Source organism: Gymnoscopelus microlampas, assembly GCF_963454915.1.
Source record: "Gymnoscopelus microlampas genome assembly, chromosome: 21".
NCBI lineage: Eukaryota > Metazoa > Chordata > Actinopteri > Myctophiformes > Myctophidae > Gymnoscopelus > Gymnoscopelus microlampas.
This window is the reverse complement of record NC_139958.1, coordinates 9,859,271-9,884,513: the sequence shown is the minus strand read 5'-3', so window position 1 is coordinate 9,884,513 and position 25,243 is coordinate 9,859,271. Positions and strand designations below refer to the sequence as shown.

The following is a 25,243-nucleotide window of genomic DNA, read 5'->3' as shown; positions in this document are numbered from 1 at the left end:
GACCCCCCAGTCGGCCCTCCACTCACCTGCAGAAAAATTCCTTGAGGCAGGAAGGCAGAGGCCGTGCTCACGGAGGGCCCTGGACACGTAGCGCGATTTTTCATTTTTCAAATAGAACCAGTGAAGGGGCCTCATGCCACCTCTCTACCCAGCTTAAGGCACCCCAATCCTGGGTACAGGGCTCGGTGGATTGGACCCCCCAGTCTGCCCTCCACGCACCTGCAGAAAAATTCCTTGAGGCAGGAAGGCTGAGGCCGTGCTCACGGAGGGCCCTGGACACGTAGCGCGATTTTTTATTTTTCAAAAAGAACCAGGGAAGGGGCCTCATGCCGCCTCTCTACCCAGCTTAAGGCACCCCAATCCTGGGTACAGGGCTCAGTGGATTGGAACCCCCAGTCGGCCCTCCACGCACCTGCAGAAAAATTCCTTGAGGCAGGAAGGCAGAGACCGTGCTCACGGAGGGCCCTGGACACGTAGAGCAATTTTTAATTTTTCAAAAAGAACCAGGGAAGGGGCCTCATGCCGCCTCTCTACCCAGCTTAAGGCACCCCAATCCTGGGTACAGGGCTCGGTGGATTGGACCCCCCAGTCGGCCCTCCACGCACCTACGGAAAAATTCCTTGAGGCAGGAAGGCAGAGGCCGTGCTCACGGAGGGCCCTGGACACGTAGCGCGATTTTTTATTTTTCAAATAGAACCAGTGAAGGGGCCTCATGCCACCTCTCTACCCAGCTTAAGGCACCCCAATCCTGGGTACAGGGCTCGGTGGATTGGACCCCCCAGTCGGCCCTCCACGCACCTGCGGGAAAATTCCTCGGCAGAGGCCATGCTCACGGAGGGCCCTGGACATATAGCGCGATTTTTTATTTTTCAAAAATAACCAGTGAAGGGGCCTCATGCCACCTCTCTACCCAGCTTAAGGCACCCCAATCCTGGGTACAGGGCTCGGTGGATTGGACCCCCCAGTCTGCCCTCCACGCACCTGCGGGAAAATTCCTTGAGGCAGGAAGGCAGAGGCCGTGCTCACGGAGGGCCCTGGACACGTAGCGCGATTTTTTATTTTTCAAATAGAACCAGTGAAGGGGCCTCATGCCACCTCTCTACCCAGCTTAAGGCACCCCAATCCTGGGTACAGGGCTCAGTGGATTGGAACCCCCAGTCGGCCCTCCACGCACCTGCAGAACAATTCCTTGAGGCAGGAAGGCAGAGATCGTGCTCACGGAGGGCCCTGGACACGTAGCGCAATTTTTTATTTTTCAAAAAGAACCAGGGATGGGGCCTCATGCCGCCTCTCTACCCAGCTTAAGGCACCCCAATCCTGGGTACAGGGCTCGGTGGATTGGACCCCCCAGTCGGCCCTCCACGCACCTGCAGAAAAATTCCTTGAGGCAGGAAGGCAGAGGCCGTGCTCACGGAGGGCCCTGGACACGTAGCTTGATTTTTTATTTTTCAAAAAGAACCAGGGAAGGGGCCTCATGCCGCCTCTCTACCCAGCTTAAGGCACCCCAATCCTGGGTACGGGGCTGGGTGGATTGGACCCCCTAGTCGGCCCTCCACACACCTGCGGAAAAATTCCTTGAGGCAGGAAGGCAGAGGCCGTGCTCATGGTGGGTCCTGGACACGTAGCGCGATTTTTTATTTTTATAAAGAACCAGGGAAGGGGCCTCATGCCGCCTCTCTACCCAGCTTAAACTAGGCTACATATAATGATATCAATATGACTTTTACAGGGTATAGTAGAGTCAGCGTTTACACTCTTTTACATAAATGATACCTGATGAACACACAAATTTGACCATGTATGACATACAATATGATATTAACTTATTCAGTGCCACATGACGTCTAAGTCAAGACATTCGTTTTTATCGCCATTGTTAAGCCCTGAGCGCCACGTGACGTCTAAGACGAAAAAATAAAATGTTTTGAACCCAAGATATCATGATTTGAAAATGTGCTGCTCCATTCACTTCTTGTTTAACTCCTTACTGAAAAAGGCTGTATCTCGGCTCCTGAGCACTTTTTTTTTACAATGAATTTTTGGCTCTGGCACTGGGACAACACAGCCAGAAATAAGTCTGGCACTGAATGAGTTAACTATGTTGATACATTCACACACACACACACACACACACACACACACACACACACACACACACACACACACACACACACACACACACACACACACACACACACACACACACACACACACACACACACACACACACACACACACACCAGTGTGATGTACTTACGTGAGCTGACAGTGTCCACATACTGAGGCAGGTACGGAGCCCACAGGTCAATGGTATCCTTACGCCCCGATTGGCCAATCCTCCTCAGCTCAGCCAATAGGAGGGCTTGGGCTGCCTCTCGCACCTAAAACCAGGAGGAGGAAATGAATACAACTGTAGCCCAAGACGTAAATAGCAAGACCCACCATCTCCGGTTTACTTCCCCCATCTGTGTGAAGTGGGCGGACGCCTTTGGAGTAAGGCTTGGAGTTAGGAAGCAGGTTGGAGTCTATTCATTTCAATGGAAGAGTGAACGTGAACACAGCTTCTGAACCATTCTTTTGCTCCATGGTCACTGAACTAAATATTGGACCAGATCGTCACAAGCCACACAATATTCCGAACATTTTGACACTAAATGACATTTTTTCAGAGAGACAAATCAGGAGAAAATCAACTTTATTATCGACATTTCTCTGTCCCAGCAACACACTCTCGTGGGATCTAGCAGCAGTCAACATTGGACGTTCGCGAGATTTGCCCACTTAGGAGACTATATGTAGGATTTGTGTACCATGTCGCCTCTAGTGGCTCCAATTGGGATGGTGTATCTTCATAACTTAACAGTCTTTGCTCTAGCCAGAGACCTGCAGCCGTGTCCCACAAATATTTGAGGTAAATTAATAATCATAGATAGGATACCTACACAAATGAACAGGACTTGGCGCATAGCTTTGAACAGAGAGCTTTGTTGTTGGTCATACGAGGTATATACAAATATTATGGGCAGTGAATATGTATACATTTAAACATGATCTCACACCTAAGTTGTTACATTTTGACATTTATCAAAACCACTATTATGGTCAAATTTGAAATATATTTTGTTTATTTAAACATTAAGTCCAAACTACTGTGGACCATGTTGATTCAACCCACCAGTAAAAAAAATTGGGTTAAGGTTGGGCGATAACCATTTGGTTAAGTATAAATATTAGTTCACTGTATACTCTGTATGTGTGTGTGTGCGTGTGCGCGCGCGCGTGTGTGTGTGTGTGTGTGTGTGTGTGTTAGTGTTACAATTTAGGCATTTAGCAGACGCTCTTAATCCAGAGCGATTTACAGTAAGCAAGGACAACACAAGGTAATACATCAAATGCATAGAAATAGTATCTAACAAGACTGCAATCTGTCAATTGCTAACTTGCGCCTTGAGAAAAAAAACTGAACAAAAAGATTGTAAACAAACCAATGTTATTTTTAAAATATAGTCAAAAACTTCAATTCAATTTTCAAGAATGTCTTATTAAGGACCAGATTAATGGACGAGATTAATGTGAATTAATATGTTTTACACTATATATAGCATCGGTCTTTGTATTCATGACATAATAGTGATGTCATCAATAGTCCCTATGCCTATTTGTTCATGCCAGTGCCTGAGCTCAATTTGATTGGCTGGACTTCACTTGACATATGTGCATAGTGCCTATAAAATACTAGGACGCCGCCGTATATATATATGTATATGTATATACATACATATGTATATACATATATACATATGTATATATATATATATATAACCCACCAGTAAAATGTATATGTATATATATATACATATATATATATATATATATATATATATATATATATATATATACATATATATATGTATATATATATGTATATATATATGTATATATATACATATCTCTATATAGTATGTTGTGTACTCCTTTCGACATGACGGCCCTGAATACAGTACTTGCGCTGCTTCACTGGCGCAAGTAATAATAAACTAGTACATACGTAAACCAGGAAGAACCTATCATCAGCCTGTACATTGAAACTATACACACACTATAGGATGCCAGGTCAACAATGACCTGGCATCTGGCTACATAACATGCTATCTAAGTTACATTTTAGCCTTTGCAAGGTCTGCAAGACTGCAAGGTGGTGTTACCTCCAGACAGCGGTCTTGCCATCTCCTGGCCAGCATCTCCAGCAGAGGAGGGTTGAACTTGTCCAGGCCCAGAAGGTCTGGCAGCATCACACAGTGCATGGCAGCCAGCTGACTCCAACCTGCACACACACACACACACACACACACACACACACACACACACACACACACACACACACACACACACACACACACACACACACACACACACACACACACACACACACACACACATTAACACAAAGACACAAGTCAGGAAAACTACCAAGGGAGAGCAAAGAATAAAACATTTATTCGTCTCGTCCTCCTCACTCACAAATGCAACTGCCGTATGAAAACATAACAATAATATACTTTTTATTTGTCTCTTTTTATGTGGTGTCCAAAATCTGAAAATAAATATTTACTGAACTTTTCTTTTTTTTTGTCCAATGCGGTCTTTCAAACATCAGATTTTGAGTTTGTATACTGTACGTTTAGATCAATGGGATTGTTTTGAATGTCATAAAATAACTTGAAGAGCAATTTTCATTGCAACAGACTGGTGTTCTTGAAAAGTAGAACAGTCTTTCTAGAGTTATAAGGGTTTCCATATAGCAGCAGCACCCCCCCCCCCCCCCAATCACACACACAGACACAAACTAACACATGTATACACCTGTTTGAATAAAGTATTCAAAAACACATTAATGACAACACTTGTACTGAGGGATGGAAACTTATCTAACCCACCAGCCCCCGGGCGAGGGCATTTCACTTCCTGTGCAAAATGACTCCATTACCAGAATTTGGAAATGGGCTAATGGAAACAGTAGGTATTAGCAAACAGAAAAAAAGCAACACCTTGACATTGTGAGTTTTAGTTTTTCATCAACAAGAATGTCACATTGTGATTTGTTTTTCTCAAACATTCTTTTTTTTATGAACACGCCATTTGCCACTGAAAACAATGGTGGCGTTACCTGCAAGCAAGCTGTAGCAAGCTATAATGTTTAATTTGAACTGAGGATGCTAACTAAGAAAAATCAACTACATATCCATCTTTCATTTCAGCGATGAGAAGAGATTAAATCAAAAATAATTTGTCACACTGGAATAACAGGTAAACAGAACAAACATGATCATACAGAGACATTCTGTTTGATCAACATACTAGAAACTCAACATATCAAGGTGCCACTTCAACTTCCAGCCCAGTTGTATTTCTGTGAGCCACAGATGTTTACAAATATCAGACATACATATATATTTAAGTATATACCGTATACTGTATATATATATATATTTTACCCCACCAAAAAACAACAAAAACACCACATTTTGATAGTAGAAAATGGGTCTATGTACTGTAGAACTCCATACAGTGATACTCAACATGAACCAAATATTTTATATTCACATATATCAGGACAATATATGGATTGATTAGTTATCATTGATACCATAAAGTTCAATTCACACACCATCACAAACCGGCGTCGCTTGCAGACAATGAGAGATCTCATTCACAAGCAACACAGTCATGTAATGGCGTATAAATTGGCATAAGACCAACGGATGTGCTTAATGACTAATATGAACGACAAAGAAATTCTATGAATATTTCTTTGCTGGTTGTGACTAATGTAAACTTACCTCGGTCATTAATGTACAGAGGGGGGGGGGAGAGGGGTAAGGACTTAACCATTGCGTTTATTTTGAAACAAGCACCATAGAGAAGATTCTTTACAACGTGTGGTCAGTGTCTCTTTGAAGGCAACCCTTCAGATCCCCGTAGAGGGCGAAGTTTTCTGGGAACAATAAATGCTTAATTCTCTCTTTCAGAATATGCTCTTCATTATTGCCATCATCTTGAACCAAGGAGAGTTTAAGCCTGATTTATACTGTATGATGGTGTCACAAACCAAAACTTTGCCTATCTACAAGCTCAGAACGCGACGTGGCGGAGCATAAATCAAGGTTTAAGGCTTCTGTTCGGACACTGACCACACGTTTGAGAACGAATATGTGTGAACAAGACGTGTTTTAAAGGCTGCCATTTTTACGTCTCTAAAGGACATCATGAAGCATTCTAGAACCTATAGCTGGGAGGGTTCTAGAACAACAAAGCCAGAACGTCTACCAAGGAATGAAGCTCTGTGAGCATGCTTGCTTTGTCTTTCTTGCATTTACTTAGTAAAGAAACACATTGTTGACATTCTTTTTTTTACAAAAATATAAAAAAATAAAGAATTGCTGGTTTTAAAAGGCACTTTTCCTACAACCACAAAAAAAGGAGGATGAGGACATTCGTTTGAAATTGGGAATCCGTTAAAGAAAAGAGAAAAAATAAAATAAAACAGCAAATGCGAAAGGCAAAAGACTGCATTACATACATCTGAACATTTTACCAAAGGAAGAATGTCCAAGTTGTTTTTTAAAAGAAGACATAAAGATAAATCATTTTGCCAAGAGGGAATGGGGTGTCAAAGAGAAATGCTCCTTCTACACATAAATACACAAGATTTGTTAAATTATCCTTTTATGTCAAGTACAAGTAAAATATGTATATTATGTCTGGCCTGAACATGAAGGGAATTCTGATTGTCCACCAGGTATTTGGTGGTTAGGTCAATTTAGAAAATATATCTTACGCTCAGCCAGGCTCAATCCAGCTACTTATTTATTTGTTTAAGTATGTGTTATTCATGTATATATTTAACATACTCCCCATCACCTCCAGTGAAAAGAGCAAGCATGCAAACAAGAGTTGGTAACAAACTGTCAGGATAGACACACAGGCACAAAGACAGACAGACAGACAGACAGACAGACAGACAGACAGACAGACAGACAGACAGACAGAACTACTGTAGACTGGACAGCACAGAAGTCAAAACTGTGAGAGAGAACTCAACAAAAACCAGGACCCCAGGGCTGGGGGTCAATTCTCTTTCAAAATGTCTTAAACGTTAAACTTTTTTATTTATTTTATTTTCACCTACAATGACAGAAGCACAACAGAATAGAACATAACACAACACAACACAATGCAATACACTGGAATCATATAGAACAATTCTAATGATTGTCTTGCAGTATTTAAGTGGTAAACTTAAGACAACTCAGGTGAAAAGGGAGTTGAACCCAGCCCTGGAAGGCAGACAGACAGATTAGCAGACAGACAGATTGATTGACAGACAGGCTGACAGTTAGACATATTGACAGACAGACAGACAGACAGACATCTGGGATAAGACGCTAACGGGAATAAGAGAAGAGTGCTTGACTGATGTGAGAAAGTGCAAAGGAAAGAGAGAAATACAGACAGAGAGAGAGAAAGAGGAGACCCTTCATGGACTATGGCGTTAACCCATTACTACCGTTGAAAGCATCCGTGTCATTTTAGATTTTTGCGTTGGCTATTCAAAAAATTGCAGACATAGCATGCAAGCTTGTACATCTGCTATTTTTGAACATTTTTGAACATCACAAGCAAAACATTGGTTTACTACTCAATGCACTAACTGGTCGAGCTACTGTACCAGGCACACCCCCATCAAAGTTGCAATTTGCAGGTTTGAAAGAAGTTTGAAAATAAGTTTTGAAAGCCTGAAACTGAGTCTTGGACCATTTCAGGTCGGAACGTTGTACTGCACTTTATGCATTCTAAACAGTGTGCCGATTTCATCACTCTCTCTAGCTGTAGTAGACCAGACCAGATGCTATGTCTACACATATTGTGTACGATGTTTACATACAGTATGTTGTACCTACACATATTTTTATGCTTCTGTACAATTATTTGCAGTAATAGTTCACTTACAGTATCAATGTAACTCACGGTGCCAGTCTGCCCAGCTCAGCAAAGTCTTGGGCTGTTGCTGTGTATTTTTATAGTGTACAGTGCATTTATTTCAGACTTTGTTATAATGTGAGCACTGCATTGTCCTGTACCGTTCTGTGGAACACGAAAAGATTACGTTAATCCGGCTGACGAGGCCTTCGGCTGCCTCCGTCAGTTACGCAGTTTCGCCCTGTGTGTTTGTGGAAGAGTCTCCCAGCCAGAGAGAAAGAGAGACGGAGAGAACGAGAGACGGAGAGAAAGAGAGTGAGAAGAAAGGGAAGAGAAAGGGCAAGGCGGTAATTAAAGATATTGAGAATTTAAAAAGGAACAGAAGAGATGTACGACGGTGCCGCTTGCCGAAAACAACCTTTTTTGCAAGCTCACGATGCGACGCGTTGTGGGCTTGTAGATCGGCTGATTTTGGAAAGTGATACCGTCGTACAATGAAGTATAAATACAAATACAGAACAATAGAGAGACAAAGAGAGAGAGACAGGGAGACAGAGAGAAGAGAGTGTAAGACCCAAACAGAGAGATCAGATGAAACAGAGACAGACAGACAAATAGAGACGGGGAGACAGAGACAGACAGACAGACAGAGACACTGGATGTGTGTGATTGGTTGTGAGGTGTACGAGAGTCATGTGATCCCTAAAGCAGCGGCAGCCAGCCAGCCAATCAGTACCTTCGTTGACTGAGGGGAAACTATATGAAGCTTGGCCCAGGCCAGGGGATCCAGGGACCCCCTGAGAGAGGACCCCCCCAGGGGGCCCTGATCCCCCCTGGGCAGTAGTAGTAGAAGAAGAAGCTGCAGCAGCTTGCAAAAAAAAAGAGAAGAGGAAGAGAGGAGAGAAAGAGAAACAACGGTCAAAGAAGGGAGGAAGGTGTTAAAAGAATATGATGGAAGAGAGAGGGGGGGGGGGTAAAATATACAATATAAATGAATTCATAAATTAACACCAGAGCAGACGGAAATACACGACAGAAAGCAGGAGCGCGAAAACATATGTGAAAGGAGAAATGAAACATTTAATTAATAATAAATAATAAATTCCATCGATAAATAATACAAGGAGGAATGAGTCGGAGACAAAACGAGAGGAGGAAAGAAAGAGACAGACAGACAGACAGACAGAAGGAAAGACAGAAAGAAAGAAAGAAGTGAAGGACATCGAAAGTTAAAAGAAAGGACAGACGGAAAGGCAAACTTGTTATTTCCCCAGCAAGCACTTTGAGGAGAGATGATTAACAGCTGTTAGAGAGAGAGGAAGAGCAAGAGCAAGAGAAAGAGAGAGAGAGAGAGAGAGATCCTGTTCCTGAGCAGGAGGGGAAGATTTAAAACAACTAATAAGGTACGTTTATTAAATACATTAAATAAGAATAGCTAACTACTACATAATAATGACATTAATTAATATATAGCTATCACAGTCTTCCATAGCCTATTTAACTGAATAAAAACAGTATGTGTTAAAACTTTTTTTTTAAACGATTTTCTTTTTACTTTGACCTACTCTTTCTACTTATATCGGTGATGAATGTAATCTAATACTTTAAATGGAACATGACAATGAACTTAACCTGAATGAGACCCTGAAACCATTTAAAAGGAATCCATGACTTGATTTTCAGAGCTTATCTTCATTAACATTCACAGTATACTGTGTCATTTGAAAATATGACAAATTAAATTACACATCATATGTTATCATAGCATGTCGTATTTACAGAATAAAACGTATTGTTATAATTATAACAAAAAAAATAACATCTACATACCATTTATACAAAAATGCTAAAACACAAAAGCACCAAAGTACAATGGATGCATTTATGCACGTATATAAATACTGTATACATGACATCATAAAGATATCAAATATCTTCTCGATATTTCACACAAGTTCTATACAAATAGACAAACAGACATACAGCACAGGATTACAAATTCATGAACTGAACCACCAAAACCCCCATGAGAACAAAACGTGTCCTCAATATGAATGTGAGCCCAATACAGGGTTCCCACACACTTTTAACAAGACTTTTCTAAACTTTTCCATAACTTTTCCAAATGATTTTACCCCATTTCCAGGACTATAGAAATCATACAGTGCAATAATGAGACTCTTAAACCAGTGTGCCATCAATGCCCGAGACAGACTCGAGTGAAGGTGTCACGTGATTAAAAGAACAGATCTACAAGCTAACAACGTATCAAGTAGCACTGCATTTTACCACATTTTACCCATCTTTCACGTAATGTTAGACAACAACAATGTATTTTGTTGCTGCAGAAACCTCTTATCTCCATATTGTAACTTAGTTTTTTTGTCAATCATACAGCGTCACACAGAAGCATCAAAAGTAGCAGATCTACAAGCTCGAAACGCGGCGCGAAGCGACGCGTTTCGAACTTGTAGATCTGCTACTTTTGCCATTTTAGAATTTGAATCCTGAAAATTAACAGTTTTGGACATATGAGGTTTCCACACAATAGAGACTATAGCCAAATATTAATTCCAAACCTTTTCCAGGCCTGGAAAACTGTTTTTCTAATTTCAAAATATTTGCAGGAATTTCATTACAGTGGGAACCCTGCCAACATTTCAGTTACATTTACAGTAATAACAGTCAGAGGGAAACAAACAGAGATTACAAAGACACCATAGAAAAACGGTTAAAGCAACATTAAAGTCAGCTAAAGAGTGGTGATACACAGGAAGAGAGAAAGAAAGAAAGAAAGAAAAGAGAAGACGGAGTAGGGAGTAGAGGAGACCATTTGGCCAGTGTGCAGGCAGTGGGCTAAAGCCATGCAAACAATGATGAGAAGGCTGGCAAACACAGAGACAGAGAAGGAGAGAGAGAGAGAGTAGAGAGAGGAAAGAAATATATCGTTGCTGTCGGTTGCCCTACTTGATCATACTTCAGCATCACACAAATCACCTGTGACACCAGGTGATGCCAATTAAGTAGGCCCGTAACGATACAGTAACTGCATCGATCTACTGTATCGTTTTATGGCTTAATTGAATTAAGCCATTCAAACCGGGGAAGCGTCTGTCTGTGTATAACCACTTTAACAATTATTTTAACATTTGTAACTCCAATCTTTGCTTCTGGAGGGGCGAAATATCTTGAGATGGGGGGCCAAATACATCATTTTGACGTGGAAACCACGGATTATAGCAACATCAGTAAAAAAAAACTTTTAAAAAAAACTGTTATGATTTAGAAGACATTTGTAGAATCCCCCAGAAGCAAAGATTTGAGTTAAAAATGTTCACTTTAAAAAAAGATGATATATATATATATTCAAAGATTTGTACACATTTTCACGATTCTTCAAAAAAGTAGCAGATATACAAGCTCATACATTAGCTTGTCCATCTGCTATTTTCTGGAAAAAAAACACATCTGGAAGAATCTCAAACATTGCTTTTAACACAAATCTTCTCTTCTGGGGGTCCCTGACAAAAAAAATTCAGATGGTTGTCCACAGCCAAATACATATTAATTTGGGGGTCCTTGTCATGAAAAGGTTTCAGAACCACTGACTTAAACCACTTAAACTTGAGTACTTTGACCATCTACACCAAATCTCTTCGCCCAAAAAATAGCCGATCTACAAGCTCACAGAGCAGCCGTTTTTTGGCTAATGTTGCCCCCCCCCCCCCCCTTCCAGAAGAATATGGATGCGGCTTTCCAGTGGTTAATAGATTAAGTTCAGGCAGGGGGGGGGGGGGGGGGGTTCATAGAAGGGGTTCAGGATGGAGGTTAATAGAGGAGGTGCAGGGAGGGGGGGTCTGGGGGTCTCGTGAAGGGGGGCTAAGCGAGGCGCTTCAGAGAGGCGGGGGCTCAGGGAGGAGGGAGGGTTTGGGGGGGGGGGGGTTAAGCGAGGCGTTTCAGAGGTCAGCGCAGAGCGTTTCCCTCTGAAAAGGTGGTGAATAGGCGTGTGGCATGAATGAGGACACCAGCAAACACACGCCTGTCACACTCCGCCTACATTATGGAGGTACAATAGCCCTGTGCGCCCCTCCCACACACACACACACACACACACACACACACACACACACACGTGTGTTTGATTTGTGTGCGTGTATGCATGTGCGTTTGTGAGAGTTAATGAAAACTGTGTGTGAATGTGTGGTCGACTGAGTGTGTGTGTGTGTGTGTGTGTGTGTGTGTGTGTGTGTGTGTGTGTGTGTGTGTGTGTGTGTGTGTGTGTGTGTGTGTGTTGGGGACTTTGTCTGGGTCTGTACATAAGCAGGTGTGTGTGCAAGTGTCCATATGTGTTTGTGTGACGTGTGGTTTGTGTGCGTGTGTGTGCGTGTGTGTGTGCGTGCGTGTGATTATCTCCTGCAACATTCAGCTGTATGGTGATTGTGGCGGCGTTGGTTAAAAGCCCTTCCTTGTTCCTTCATGTTATTTAGTCAGAGAAGAAGAGAGCCCGCTCAACACCACAGGTCCTCTTTCATCAGACGTATTATCAGAGAAGAAGAGACGCTTCATTCACAGACAAAAGAGGAGACGGAACAGGACACCAAATCGCTTTCTATCCAGTGGTGGACAAAGTATGTCCTCAAGTAAATACTCCAGAATTAAAAAGCACAAATTACCAAGTACATTGTCAGAAAGTTTCTAAAATAGTGAAAATAGCAGATCTACAAGCTCAGAACGTGTCACACTGCAACGCCCTATGAGCTTGTAGATCGGCTATTTTCCTAAGCCCTGTTTTTTTTTAATAGGGCTTAAGTGGCTAATGCATGATATGTTTTTGTAAGTTTCGTTCCCAAGAGTCACTTCCTAGAAATGTAGTGGAGTCAAAAGTACAAGATTTATATTTAAAATGTAGCGTATAAACAAACAAAAAACAAATACTCCACAAATGTACTTAAGTACAGTACTCAAGTAAATGTACTTACTTAGTGTCCACCACTGTTTCTATCTAAGACTGGACAAGAACTACTGCCCAAAATGGCTAAACCCCCAAGTACACAGAGTACAGGAAGTTCTGACAGACTGGATATCATGTAGCCGCTACTATTTAAGACACTTTAGGCAGGAGTTCTTTTTCAGGGGCTTTATCTCATAAGATGGAGATAAAACTGGGAACAAAGTTACTTTCTATCATGTTTCTACAATTCTCTCTCTCTCTCTCTCATACTGTCCTCCTATTAGCTCACCTACTGGTCCCTTATAAAACACTGCCACAGTTCATTATATTAATATTAAGCAATAACAATACATTCCTAAAAGAAAAAGCTCAGTACTGTGCTGGCAACAGTACTACTATGACCAAAAACAAAAAAAAACAAATCACCCTTACAAAAACAAACATATCACCCTTTAACTCATTCACTGCCAAAGACGATTTTGAAGACTTTTTTTTCCATAGGCCCACCCTGCTACGGACAACTTTTACAACTTTTTGAGTTTTTTGGTGTTTCCACTAGATGGCGCTCTTTGCTATCCCATGAGTGACCATTTCATCCCCCCCAGATGCACACAGAACCAGGAGATCACGTGATCCCAAGATTTACTGCTCCATCGACTTCCTGGTTAACGTCTTTGGGAAATCGACCGCATCTCGCCTCCTGTGTTTTGCTATGCATTTTTGACGAGACTATTTTCAACGGCCTATAACAGTGGTTTTCAACCAGTGGTCCCTGTGGGGGTACCAGGGGGTCCCCCAGCAAAATGAGTTAACATAGCGTCACAATCATTTTAACCACTTACAGTAGCTTTGGCTAGGTTTTTTCAAATCTTTGTTTCTGGGGGTCCCTGGCACAAAACATTTTCAGCTGGGGGTCCGCCGCCAAATGTATATCAATTTAGGGATCCTTGGCATGAAAAAGGTTGAAAACCACTGGCCTAGAACGGGGGGGGTCGCGATGACATTTTTGTTCTCTTCTCGCGGAAGCAGAGTGAAACCCTCCGTGTTTAGCAACCGTCAGGGGATTGGTCATACTGGAGATAAACATTCTGTGACTAGTTGAAAAGGAGAGGAAAACCAAAAAATCGCTGGCAGTGGGCGATGCAGTGAAAGAGTTAAAAGGCTTGTACAAACCTCCATCAACTTAACATAAAAAAATAAAACAAACCGCGTCCTTCTTGTGGATTTTCTTTCTTCTGACCTGTGTGGGCTATATAACAGCAAGCAGTTATCCATGCAAACGCCCCCTCTCTTTCCCTTTATGCTTAATTTATTGTCCGCCGGGCGGCGAAAATAGCCAATCTCCATTTCTCCAAGCTCAAAACGTGCCGTTAACGTGGCTCGGCGTGAGCTTGGAGATCGGCTATTTTCGGTGCACGGCACCACGGTGCGACGGAACATAAATGGGGCTTTAGCCCTCCTCTTGTCACTCCCGCCATCGCCCCCCACCCTCCCCTTCTTCTTATCCTCCTCCTCCCCCCTGTTCTCCTCCTCCTCCTCCTCCTCCCTGCTGGAGGCCCCCGGGGCGTGATGAACCCAGCGCGCCTCCTTTTGTACTTTACCTTGTTTGATCTGAGCCTGGGCGGCCGGGTTTGAAGGCTGGGCCGGGGAGGACGACATCCTGCGAGGGGTCTCTGGTGTGCCTGGTCTGGGAGGTCTGTGGGACGGGGGGGGGGGGGGGGGGGACAGGGGGGGGCACAAAGAGGAGGACATGAAATATTTAAGCAGGACAGGAAGAGGAAGAGTAGAGGAGAGAGACTTTACTTTTATGTTTCTAATGTATATCAGTGGTGCCGATATAGAAACTTTTTCATGTCAAGGACCCCCAAAATGACATGTATTTGGCCGCGGACCCCCATCTCAAAACATGTTGTTCCAGGGACCCCCCAGAAGCAAAGATTTGAGTTAAAAATGTTCGCTTTAAAAGAATATAAATATAGTAACTTGCACACATTTTCTCGATTTTTCAAAAATAGCAGATCTACAAGCTCATAGCGCGACACTCGGTGCCGCGCTATGAGCTTGTAGATCTGCTATTTTTGAATAGCCAAAGTGTAAAATAATGCTTTTTTAGCTCAAACCAAAAAGTGACACAGATGCGTCCCAGGTCTTAATGGGTTGAACAACACATGTATATCAATGTAATGTAAATACACCGTATTTAGCAAAGATGCTAATTTATACCCGCAGTCCCCACAGAAAACACATAAAAACAAAATAAATGACAATGGAGTACATATACCCAGGGAAAACAGAGCATAATACATACATACTGTACAAGAACAGAGGTACGAAACAGGTACAAAAGGTATATCTAAAAGAGGAGAGGAGAAAGGAGGAGAATAGAGGAGAGGAAAGGAGAAAAGAGGATAAAAGGAGAGTTGAAGAAAAAAGAGAAGAGGAGAACAGAGGAGAGACAGTCTCAAGTGAGAGTAAATAGAGGGCCATTAGGACCCAGAACGCAAGACACCCAAATTACACGTTCAGTCATTCATGCCTGTGGTAACAGGTGCAGGCACGCACGCGCACGCACACGCACACACACACACACACACACACACACACACACACACACACACACACACACACACACACACACACACACACACACACACACACACACACACACACACACACGATGGTAACAAACCTTTAGACAAGAACAGCCTGATAAGTGCGTGCAATAAAACGAGCGGCTGTACAGGTGTGAGCTCATGGTGTTTTCTATATGGACCCTTTGTTTATGCAGCAAACATACACTATAAGCCCATCCTCAAGCCATTAAAGATCGTTTTAACCCATTCAATCCGGGAACGCATCTACAAATGTCGTCTAAATCCTAAAAGTTTTCTGAAAACCTTATGTTGCTATATCATAATATCAACATATAATACATACAATTTTGGGGGTCCTATCAGCACCACTGATATAGCAACATTTTCTTAATTACCTGGTCATGGTTGTTTTAGCATTTTAGTGTTTCAGTCCCTCTAGGGCGTATTTACATTTCTGTCTTCGCAAGAAGCAAATAAATGAAATCCTTTGTATTTAGTTGATTTGACATGTTTTTTATTGTGCCAAAGTCAAAACTTGTTCAAGCAATTGCTTTTTAGTGTTTAAGATACACTGCCCAGTAATGAGCCATACGTAACACATATCAGTTGTGCCTTTCGTGTGAGGCAGAATAAATATTAGAACCACATTTCTAAGAACTAAGAAAGATTACAGAAACAAATCATTCAATATAGGCTGTAGTTCTAAAACCGCTTGATCCATAGGCACCGATCCCATGGGTGGCTCTGGCTCGGGGGCGCGAGCACCCACGGGAGACAGCGAGCACCCACTGGGAATGCTCAGGTCTTACACCGCACGTAATTCTGAACGGATTTCTGTCATTCAAACTCTCTCTCTGTAATCTTCAAAGTCTGATTATTAATTCCTTGTGCCAATAATCCAGTCGTACAACTTAAAATGTAGCCTACATTAACTTCTCTCGCTTTCTCTCTGATTCTCTTTATCGCTCTCTCGCTCTCCCTCTCTCCGTCTCTCAAAGCCGTAGAGAGAAAGAGAGGGAGAGAGAGAGAGAGGGAGAGAGGTTATCGCTCGTCCGAAAAGGTCTCGTCTCACAGTAAACACTCTAGCCTCTTCATTAAGGGGCAGTGGCGTGCAAAGACATTTTGAGGGGCAGGTGCTCAAGTAAATTATACTTTTTTTAAAAACTTGGTCTGCTCTTTTTTCCCTCTACACCTATACCTCTTTGCCAAAAATAGCCGATCTACAAGCCCACAACGCCTCGCAGCGCGAGGCGCTGTGGGCTTGTAGATCTGCTATTTTTGGCTAAAGTTCTCCTCAGAAAAGGGATGCTAGGTTTCGAGTGGTTATGGTAAAAAGAAAAATCATATCACATAAAGATTTGGCGGACCCCCTGTAGTAACTCTGAGGACCCCCTAGGGGTCCCGGACCCCCTGTTGAAGACCCCTGCTGTAAACTCTTTTTTTTCAAAAGGGCACTTCTGGTCAAGACGGCAAAGGGCAGGTGCTCTAGCACCACCTAGAGTCTATCTGTGCACGTCCCTGTTAAGGGGTTAAACTTGGTGCGTGGTCGCACAGCTGTTTGTGGCGCTGGGTGCACAGATATAATCTTTGTACCAGTGTTCGGGTACATCTCTGTACCAGAGGAACACGTTGTGCATTTTCATATAGCACTATATAGGAACAACTGGTTCCTGAAACAGGCACACGTGCCATCGAATGGGGTGGGGGGGGGGGCATACATCATAAATTCACGTACATAATTTTGTAGCTCTCAGCCACTGTGCTTCCTTCTGCACAGTTACATATTATTTTATTCTTAGTTAAAGTAGTGGAGATGGAGATGACCTCAAGACATGTCTGTTCCTGGCAACAGTAGAATCAGCACTAGCTGTATGGGGGCGAGACATGGACGCTCACAGTAGAGTGGGAGAAGGCCCTACACAAGAATGCTACGAATGGCACTTGATGTCACGTGCACTGTTGATTTTGACAGCAACTTTTGATTTAGTTTTAGTCATCTAGATCATTTTAGTTTTTGTCTACTTTTAGTAGAGTGATGTCATTAGATTATAGTCGACTAAATCTAAAGTTCATTTAGTCGAATACATTTAATTTTGGCGGTGCCTTGATGGCGTCATAATGGCTGATTTTACACTTGGTTGCATGCTGAAAATAGGCAATCTACAAGCTTTGTGAGCTTGTTGTAGATCTGCTATTTTCAGAGCGCAACACCAGAGTGCAACCAAACATAAAATCACGTGTCTTAGTTCTACTGATTCTCTTCTCCACAAGACTCTCCCAAACATTTTAGTCTAGTTTTTACTTGTTGACTAAATTGTCAATATATTTAGTCTTAGTCATCATAGCTTAGTTTTTATTTAGTTTTTATCTAGTTTCAGTGAAAAAAGGTAGTCGACGAACATTTTTCGTCATAGTTTTAGTCGACGAAATCAACACTGGTCACATGGGAGGACCACACCAGAGACGGGGGGGGGGGGGGGGACGTAATGCGGGTCACGGACAAGGTCAGAGAATGAAGTATGAGGCTGACTGGGCACTGGAACTGATATAGAGCCCACTGATACGGTGGGAGCCAACCAAAGGCACAGCTTAGGAGGGGAAGGGGGCGTACCACCTATGTGGACACACTGGGCCGTGACAGTGGAGCCAGCAACACTGCAGAGCGCCCGGACCCTGATGCTCAGTGGTGGAAAAAGTACTCTTTTTTTTTACTTAAGTAAAAGTATCTATACTGCAATGTAGAAACACTGTTACAAGTAAAAAGTCTGGTTATCAAAATTTACTTGAGTAAAACTACAGAAGTGTTGGCATCACATTTACTTTAAGCATCAAAAGTATAAGTACTCATTATGCAGAATGTTTCAAGTTATCATTAAATGAAAAGAAAATCTTTTGAAAATAGCAGATCTACAAGCTCACAACGCGTCGCATTGTGACGTGTTGTGAGCTTGTAGATCGGATATATTCAAATAGCCTAAGTTTAAATAGGGCTGAGGTAGCTCTATGCGTTGTAATAATAATCAAAATCTACAAAGTAGCTATTAACTTAAGTTTTCAACTAATTGTAGTGGAGTAAAAGTACAATATTTGTCTCTGAGATGTAGTGGAGTAGAAGTAAAAGGTATAGAAATGTGGAAATACTCCAGTAAAGTAAAAGTACCCCAAAATGTTACGTAAGTACAGTACTCGAGTACATGTACTTAATTACGTTCCCCCACCGCTGATGCTGAATAAAAAGAAGCGGAGGGTGGCAATCCAAGGAGTCCTCCTGAGTTGGTGTCGGCTAATCCAAACCCTCGCATCGCATGGTATATCGCACTGCATACGGAATGCATTTCTGCCGAGATCAAACGCTAAAATGCTATTGTTAATTGATATCGCACCGGTAACTTTGTTTTCCCAAGTCCAGTGAAGGGGCAGGGAGCTGTTCTACTGTCATAAATGTGAGATGGGGGGCAGGGAGCTGTTCTACTGTCATAAATGTGAGATGGGGGACATGAAAGACAAAACGGCTTCAAATATTCAGCGCCAGATCTGTGAGACAGATAGGAAGACAAGAAGAGAAGTTTGCCCGTTATTCGTTTGTACACACACAACTGTTCCGTTTCCCCTCTCTCTCTCCCCCATTCTCCTTCTACCTCTCTTAACCCATTAAAATCAGGAAAGCATCCGTGTCATTGTAGCGTTGGCTATTCAAAAACAGCAGATGTACAAGCTCGCAGCGCGTCACTTCGTGCCGCGCTGCGAGCTTGTACATCTGCTATTTTTGAACATTTAACACAATGCCTGCCAAGGACGAATACGTCTTTTTAATTTAATTACGCTAGAGGGCGCTCTTCCTTAACCTTTGATGTCACATAAAAAGTCAGTCCATCCACTCCCATGTTATGAGATGTAGAAAAACACATCTAGCTCGGATGTCTTCTCCCAGACTGCGTTTTTTTTTGTGAAAACGAGCCATATTCAACTGCCGATAACAACAGAACGGACGATCGTGGTTAAAATGTTTTGGTTCCAGTGGATAGAAGAGACCCTGCCCCTCCCCCTCCCCTACACAGCTTTTGTTTTTACATCCGTGTCCACATCGTGGCTTCCGTGGCTCTCAGTGGATCGTCAAAATAAGGTAAAAACGCTGGCAGAGGTGGATGAATAAATTAATTCATATCTGGCAGAGAATGTGTTAAATCTTGAACGTGTTTGAAAAATGTTGAATAGTTGTGATTTCGAAGGCATTTGTCTCAGGTCTTAATAGGTTAATCTCTCTCCTTGCCTCCCTCGTTGTCTCTCTCACTCCTCTGTCAGTGTCCTCTCTCTCTCCTTCCCATTATCTCCCTCATCTCCCATTTTCCATCCATCTCCGCTTCTCTCTCATTTTCCTGTCTCCCGTTCACCTTCTTTCAGAGCCACTCTCCTTCTCCATTTCTTTGTCTCTCCCTGCCACTCTTCCCCTCCATCAGTCTCTCTCTCTCCCCCTCTCTCTCCCTCGCTCTCTCGTTTATCTTCTGCCAGGGCCCATGCTCGGAGGTTCAACAGTTGATGAAATGGTCATGGAGGTATTGAGGTACTGAAGGCCAGTCATGGCCACTCATGTTAAATCATTCACAGCTCCCACACAAACCAAACAATCACCTTCACCTCTTTTTGTGTGTGTGTGTGTGTGTGTGTGTGTGTGTGTGTGTGTGTGTGTGTGTGTGTGTGTGTGTGTGTGTGTGTGTGTGTGTGTGTGTGTGTGTGTGTGTGTGTGTGTGTGTGTGTGTGTTCCTAGACCAGTTATTCTCACATGGGGGTACCCCTTGGGGTACACAGAGGTACTTACAGGTGGTATTAACCCATTATAAGACCTGAGGCCAAATTCTACAAATGCCTTATAAATCAGTGGTTCTCACTTTCAAGATTTTTCTAAAATGTAATTTATCATTCTTTATACTTTGTGGAACGACAGTGTCTCTCATTCCCTGCACTCTCTCTCTTTCTGATTAACAGGTGCCATACAGTGTCTCAGGGAGGAAGGCGTCAAATTGAGTTTTTTTTACTTCACGTATCGTCTTTATTTTATTCCTTACTGCTGGTACATTAAAAACATAAAAAGCTGATCTCCAGTGGGGGACAGCTAGCTCCACAAAGACACAAAGCACTCCTGCATCCTCCTAGCATTGGGGAGAGATGTCCTTTTTGTATACCTAGTGAAGCTAAAGCAACATTTGCTCATTCAGTGTTGTAGGTTGGTGGCTTCGTTTGGTTCGGTATGTGTTTCTGGCTCTGAGGGAAAGTTTTTGGTCCTGTTAGCCCTGCTAGCGACCGAACTGGCAAACCTTCCAATCACAAGCTCACTTTCACTCACAAGCAACACCCCTTTAGGTCACCACTGAACCCTGTGCGTGTGCGTGTGCGTGTGTGTGTGTGTGTGTGTGTGTGCGCGCGTCCAGGTCAGGGCAACAGTCACCTAAGCTGGTCACAGTCACCTGCTCACAGCTACAGGTGCCAGACAAGTCCTCATGGATTTACTCCAAAATCAACAACACTGGACTGGACTATAACTCCTGGGGAAACCTCGCTTGTCTTCCCTTTACCGATCACTCCGTCTCACACTCATTCCTTAAGAACGCTGCACTCAATGAGGACATCATCACTTTCACAGTAAAAAGCCAGACTACAAGTCCTCCCCACCAGACTCGATCTTTCCATCTGGTTCCCCACCACTCAGGTCCCTCATTGCTTGCCCCACACCACAGAATACTGAAACACTGTCACACATCTGGGAATGGCTGTTGTGCATACAAAGGGATGAACTCATAGCAAAGGACATATCAAAATGTCCTGCATCCTTCGGTGAGAATGTACAAACATTCCTGTGTCATTCCAACAATGTTTCATCTCTGTGATAACTCAGACATATTGTACAGGTTGTAGATCTGCTATCTTTTTAACAATCTTGAAAATATTAGCTAATCTTTGAATATGTAGTATATGTTTTTTAAGCGAACATATTTAACTCAAATCTTTGCTTCTGGGGGTCCCTTTTGATATGGGGGTTGGCCGCCAACTACATATAATTTTGGGGGTCCTTGACATGAAAAATGTATGCTTTCTTTTATGTGGACGTGAATAAAATTGTTAAAATGTGTGTGTGCATGCACTGTGCGTGAGTGCGTGCGTCCGTTACCTGGCCGGTGCTTTCTTCATGTGTTCGCCCATAAAGGTGGCGTTGGTCATCCCCATCAGGGTGTTAGCCAATGAGATGACAGAGAGCAGGTGCTGGGTGGTCACGGCCCTGGAGACGCCGTACGTCCCCTTACCCACGATGTCCGACAGGGTCAGCTTCATGCCTGTGGCGCTGGACAACTGCTGCAGCAAGGACTCCTGGGAAAGGACCAGTATATCGTTGCCGTCAGCGCAGAAAACTCTTATCTCCATAATATTTTAACCATTATTTTGTGGGTTTTTTTGTAGATGAACGGCCTACTTGATCATACTACAGCGTCACAAAAAAGTATCAATAGTAGCAGATCTACGAGCTCGAAACTCACCGCGACGCGTTTTCCAAATAAATATAATATTTTGAGAAGGGGGGTCCGCGGACAAATACATATAATTTTGTGGGTCCTTGACATGGTTTGAGAACCACTGATATTATAGCAACATACGTTTTTTTTTCAAAAATACTGTTAGATTTAGAAGATATTTGTAGAATCAGAGATTCTCAAAGATTTGAGTTAAAAATATTCACTTTAAAAAACATGAATTGAAAGATTTGCACAAAAAGCTAATCTACAAGCTCGTAGCGCAGCACTCAGTGCCGCCCTATGAGCTTGTAGATCTGCTATTTTTGAATAGCCCAAAGTATAAAATGTATGCCTTCCCGGTCTGAATGGGTTAAAGCTTGTGAACCACGGAGGCGCCAACCAAAACCACACTGACCTTGAAGGTGGGCAGCATGAGGGACATGTGACCCCCGCGGGAGATGAGGCCGAAGGAGATGGGGCAGTGGGGCTTCAGCATGCCCAGGCGGCTGAGGCACACCTCGTCCAGGGCCCCGTTCAGGCCCCAGGCGTGCAGGCAGGACATGAAGAGCTTGGCCGTGTCCATGGTCAGGTTGTACTCCAGCAGGCTGAGCGACTTGGACTTCTCCTCGCGCCTCTTCATCTCCTCCTCCTCCTCCTCGTCCTCGTCCATCAGGTGCTCCTTGATGGTCTCCTTCATCGTCTCCTTCACCTGGGAGGAGGGAGGAAGGAGGAGGAAGGACAGGGAGGAGGAGAAGAGAGAGAAGGGTTAGCGGGTAGTAGTGGTAGTTACAGAAGTAGTAGTAACGTTAAAGGGATAGTTCACCCTCAAACAAACAAAAAAATTCTATCGATTAGTCACTCCATGGAGACTTCAATTTGTGGATTTTTTTTGTCTCATTCCTAAGCCAATAGTTTGATGATCGGCAGCGGTTCCGGTAGGAGACACAAAGAGTCTCTTTTGTGTCTCCTACCGGAACCGCTGCCTACCGGTCCGCTGGTCACCCAAAAAAAAATTAGGCTATTCTGCCTCCCCCTGGTCAGCCGGGGCGCCTGATGGAGGGGAAAGGAACTGGTTCGAAAAACGTGTTCCTTCCACACGCTACGTCCTACCAGGGAAACCCCCCCCTATCAGGTGATAAGAAAGCGGCCTGCTCACTCCTCATGCATTGAAGGAAGCATGAGCTCAGGTCGGGGCTCTCCCCAGGCTGGCAGAGGGAGAGTAGCACCCATGATTACAGCTTAGGCAATTGGCACTTGCTCAAAAATGTAACCCAAAAACGGGTTAGAAAAAACGTGGGATAAAAAAAATAGTAGTAGTAGTAGTAGTAGAAATAGCAGTAACATCCGATAGCTCACCTGTTTGAATATCTTGTTGGCCAGGAAGGAGCCTCCCTTGTCGGTGCCGGCCTGGCTCTTCTGCAGCGTTTCGGGGGAGACCAGCGGCGGGCTGGGCCTCTGGGCCTCCTCCGTCAGCAGCTGGATGATCACCGCCTCCACGTCAAAGAACAACACGTGCATGTCGGGGTCCGTCACGTTGGTCTTCATGGCCTGCACCACCAGGGAGTTATGGGAGTATTTGGGCAAGTTACCCTGGGAGAGAGAGAGAGAGAGGGACGGAAGGACGGAGAGAAAAGAGAAAAAACTGAGTTAGAGGAAGCGTGTGTGTGTGTGTGTGTGTGTGTGTGTGTGTGTGTGTGTGTGTGTGTGTGTGTGTGTGTGTGTGTGTGTGTGTGTGTGTGTGTGGAAAAATGTTGTCTACCTTTTTTCACAAACTAAATAAAAACTAAGCTATGATGACTAAAACTAAGACTAAATATATTGACAATTTCGTCAACAAATAAAAACTAGACTTTTGGAGGGACTAGTGGAGAAGAGATCCAGTAGGACTAAGACAAGTCATCATGGGTGAGCGTGGGTGTCACAGACTGAAAATAGCAGATCTACAAGCTCACAACGCTTGTAGATCGGCTATTTTCGGCATGAAGCTAAGTGAAAATCATTTCCATGCCATCACGGCCCGCCAAAAAAAAAATGTTAAAAACATGTTGTTGACTAAATCAACTGTAGAATTAGTCGACTAAAATCTTATATTTAGTCGACTAAAACTAGACTAAAAGTAAACATTTCAGTTGACTAAGATACGACTAAAACTAAACGGAATTTTATTCAAAAGACTATGACTAAAACTAAATAAAAATGTGCTGTCAAAATCTAAACAGGTGTGTGCGTGTGTGTGTGTGTGTGTGTGTGTGTGTGTGTGTGTGTGTGTGTGTGGATCTGTCACTTTGAGTCCTGCACTTTCCCCAGCAACCAACAGTCATGAGAAGGAGTTCTATTGGCTCTGACAAAATAATTATTTATAAATAAACGACAACCACCAAGGTCATCGTCAATATCATACAAGTGCAAAAAAAAATGCATCCACGCAGCAAAGCACATGCACACAAGTACACATAAAATACAGTCAAAATAAAACACTATACTGTATACTGTTCTTATACAGCACATACCCACATTACATACAGTACACTCCTGCACTCCAAATATAGCCGATCCAGTAGCTTCTCTCACAGAAGCCATGGTCACTATTAACCCATAAAGACCTGGTACGAATCTGTGTCACTTTAGATTTCTTTGGCTATTTTTGAAAAATCTCGAACTATTTTTTGGGGGATTTTTTTCAAAAAACTGTTAGGATTTAGAAAACATTTTTAAGAATCGCCTCAGGTCTTAATGGGTTAAACATGACCGATCCCTGATATGGTCTCTTTGATGCTTGTGTGTGACGCTGTGGTATGGTCAAGTGGGGGGCGTTAATTTAGGAAGAAACACAAAGAGTTAAAATGTGAAGATAGGAGGTTACTGCCCGACGACAGCAACGAGTTATGGACATTTAAAGACGTATCGGCCCCTAGTTGTGTCTACATGTTAAATAGGCTTTGAGAGAGAGACATTTCAAAAGTTAGACAGTGGGGGAGGTACTGGAAATGACAAAGAGTGTGTGTGTGTGTGTGTGTGTGTGTGTGTGTGTGTGTGTGTGTGTGTGTGTGTGTGTGTGTGTGTGTGTGTGTGTGTGTGTGTGTGTGTGTGTGTGTGTGTGTGAGAGAGAGAGGGGTTTTTAATGTTCCTTGACTGACAGAGACACGAGTCACCTGCACCTGACACACACACACACACACACACACACACACACACACACACACACACACACACAC

The 25,243-nt window shown here is 43.2% G+C and overlaps 1 protein-coding gene and 1 long non-coding RNA gene across 2 annotated transcripts in view; both read right to left on the bottom strand.

Annotated features, from left to right (window-relative positions):
• The window catches only part of LOC311037530, a 439,052-nt gene that overhangs the window by 103,820 nt on the left and 309,989 nt on the right, over window positions 1–25,243 (bottom strand). The window lies entirely within an intron of this gene.
• Window positions 1–25,243, bottom strand: part of wdr7 (WD repeat domain 7) — a 165,434-nt gene that overhangs the window by 101,286 nt on the left and 38,905 nt on the right. Inside the window, exons 16-21 of the mRNA XM_084046715.1 lie at window positions 23,385–23,618; window positions 22,444–22,737; window positions 21,689–21,885; window positions 14,533–14,627; window positions 4,206–4,324; window positions 2,258–2,381 (exon numbers count right to left, since the gene is read on the bottom strand). Coding sequence (XP_083902841.1) covers window positions 2,258–2,381; window positions 4,206–4,324; window positions 14,533–14,627; window positions 21,689–21,885; window positions 22,444–22,737; window positions 23,385–23,618 — 1,063 coding nt within the window. The remainder of the gene's footprint in view (window positions 1–2,257; window positions 2,382–4,205; window positions 4,325–14,532; window positions 14,628–21,688; window positions 21,886–22,443; window positions 22,738–23,384; window positions 23,619–25,243) is intronic.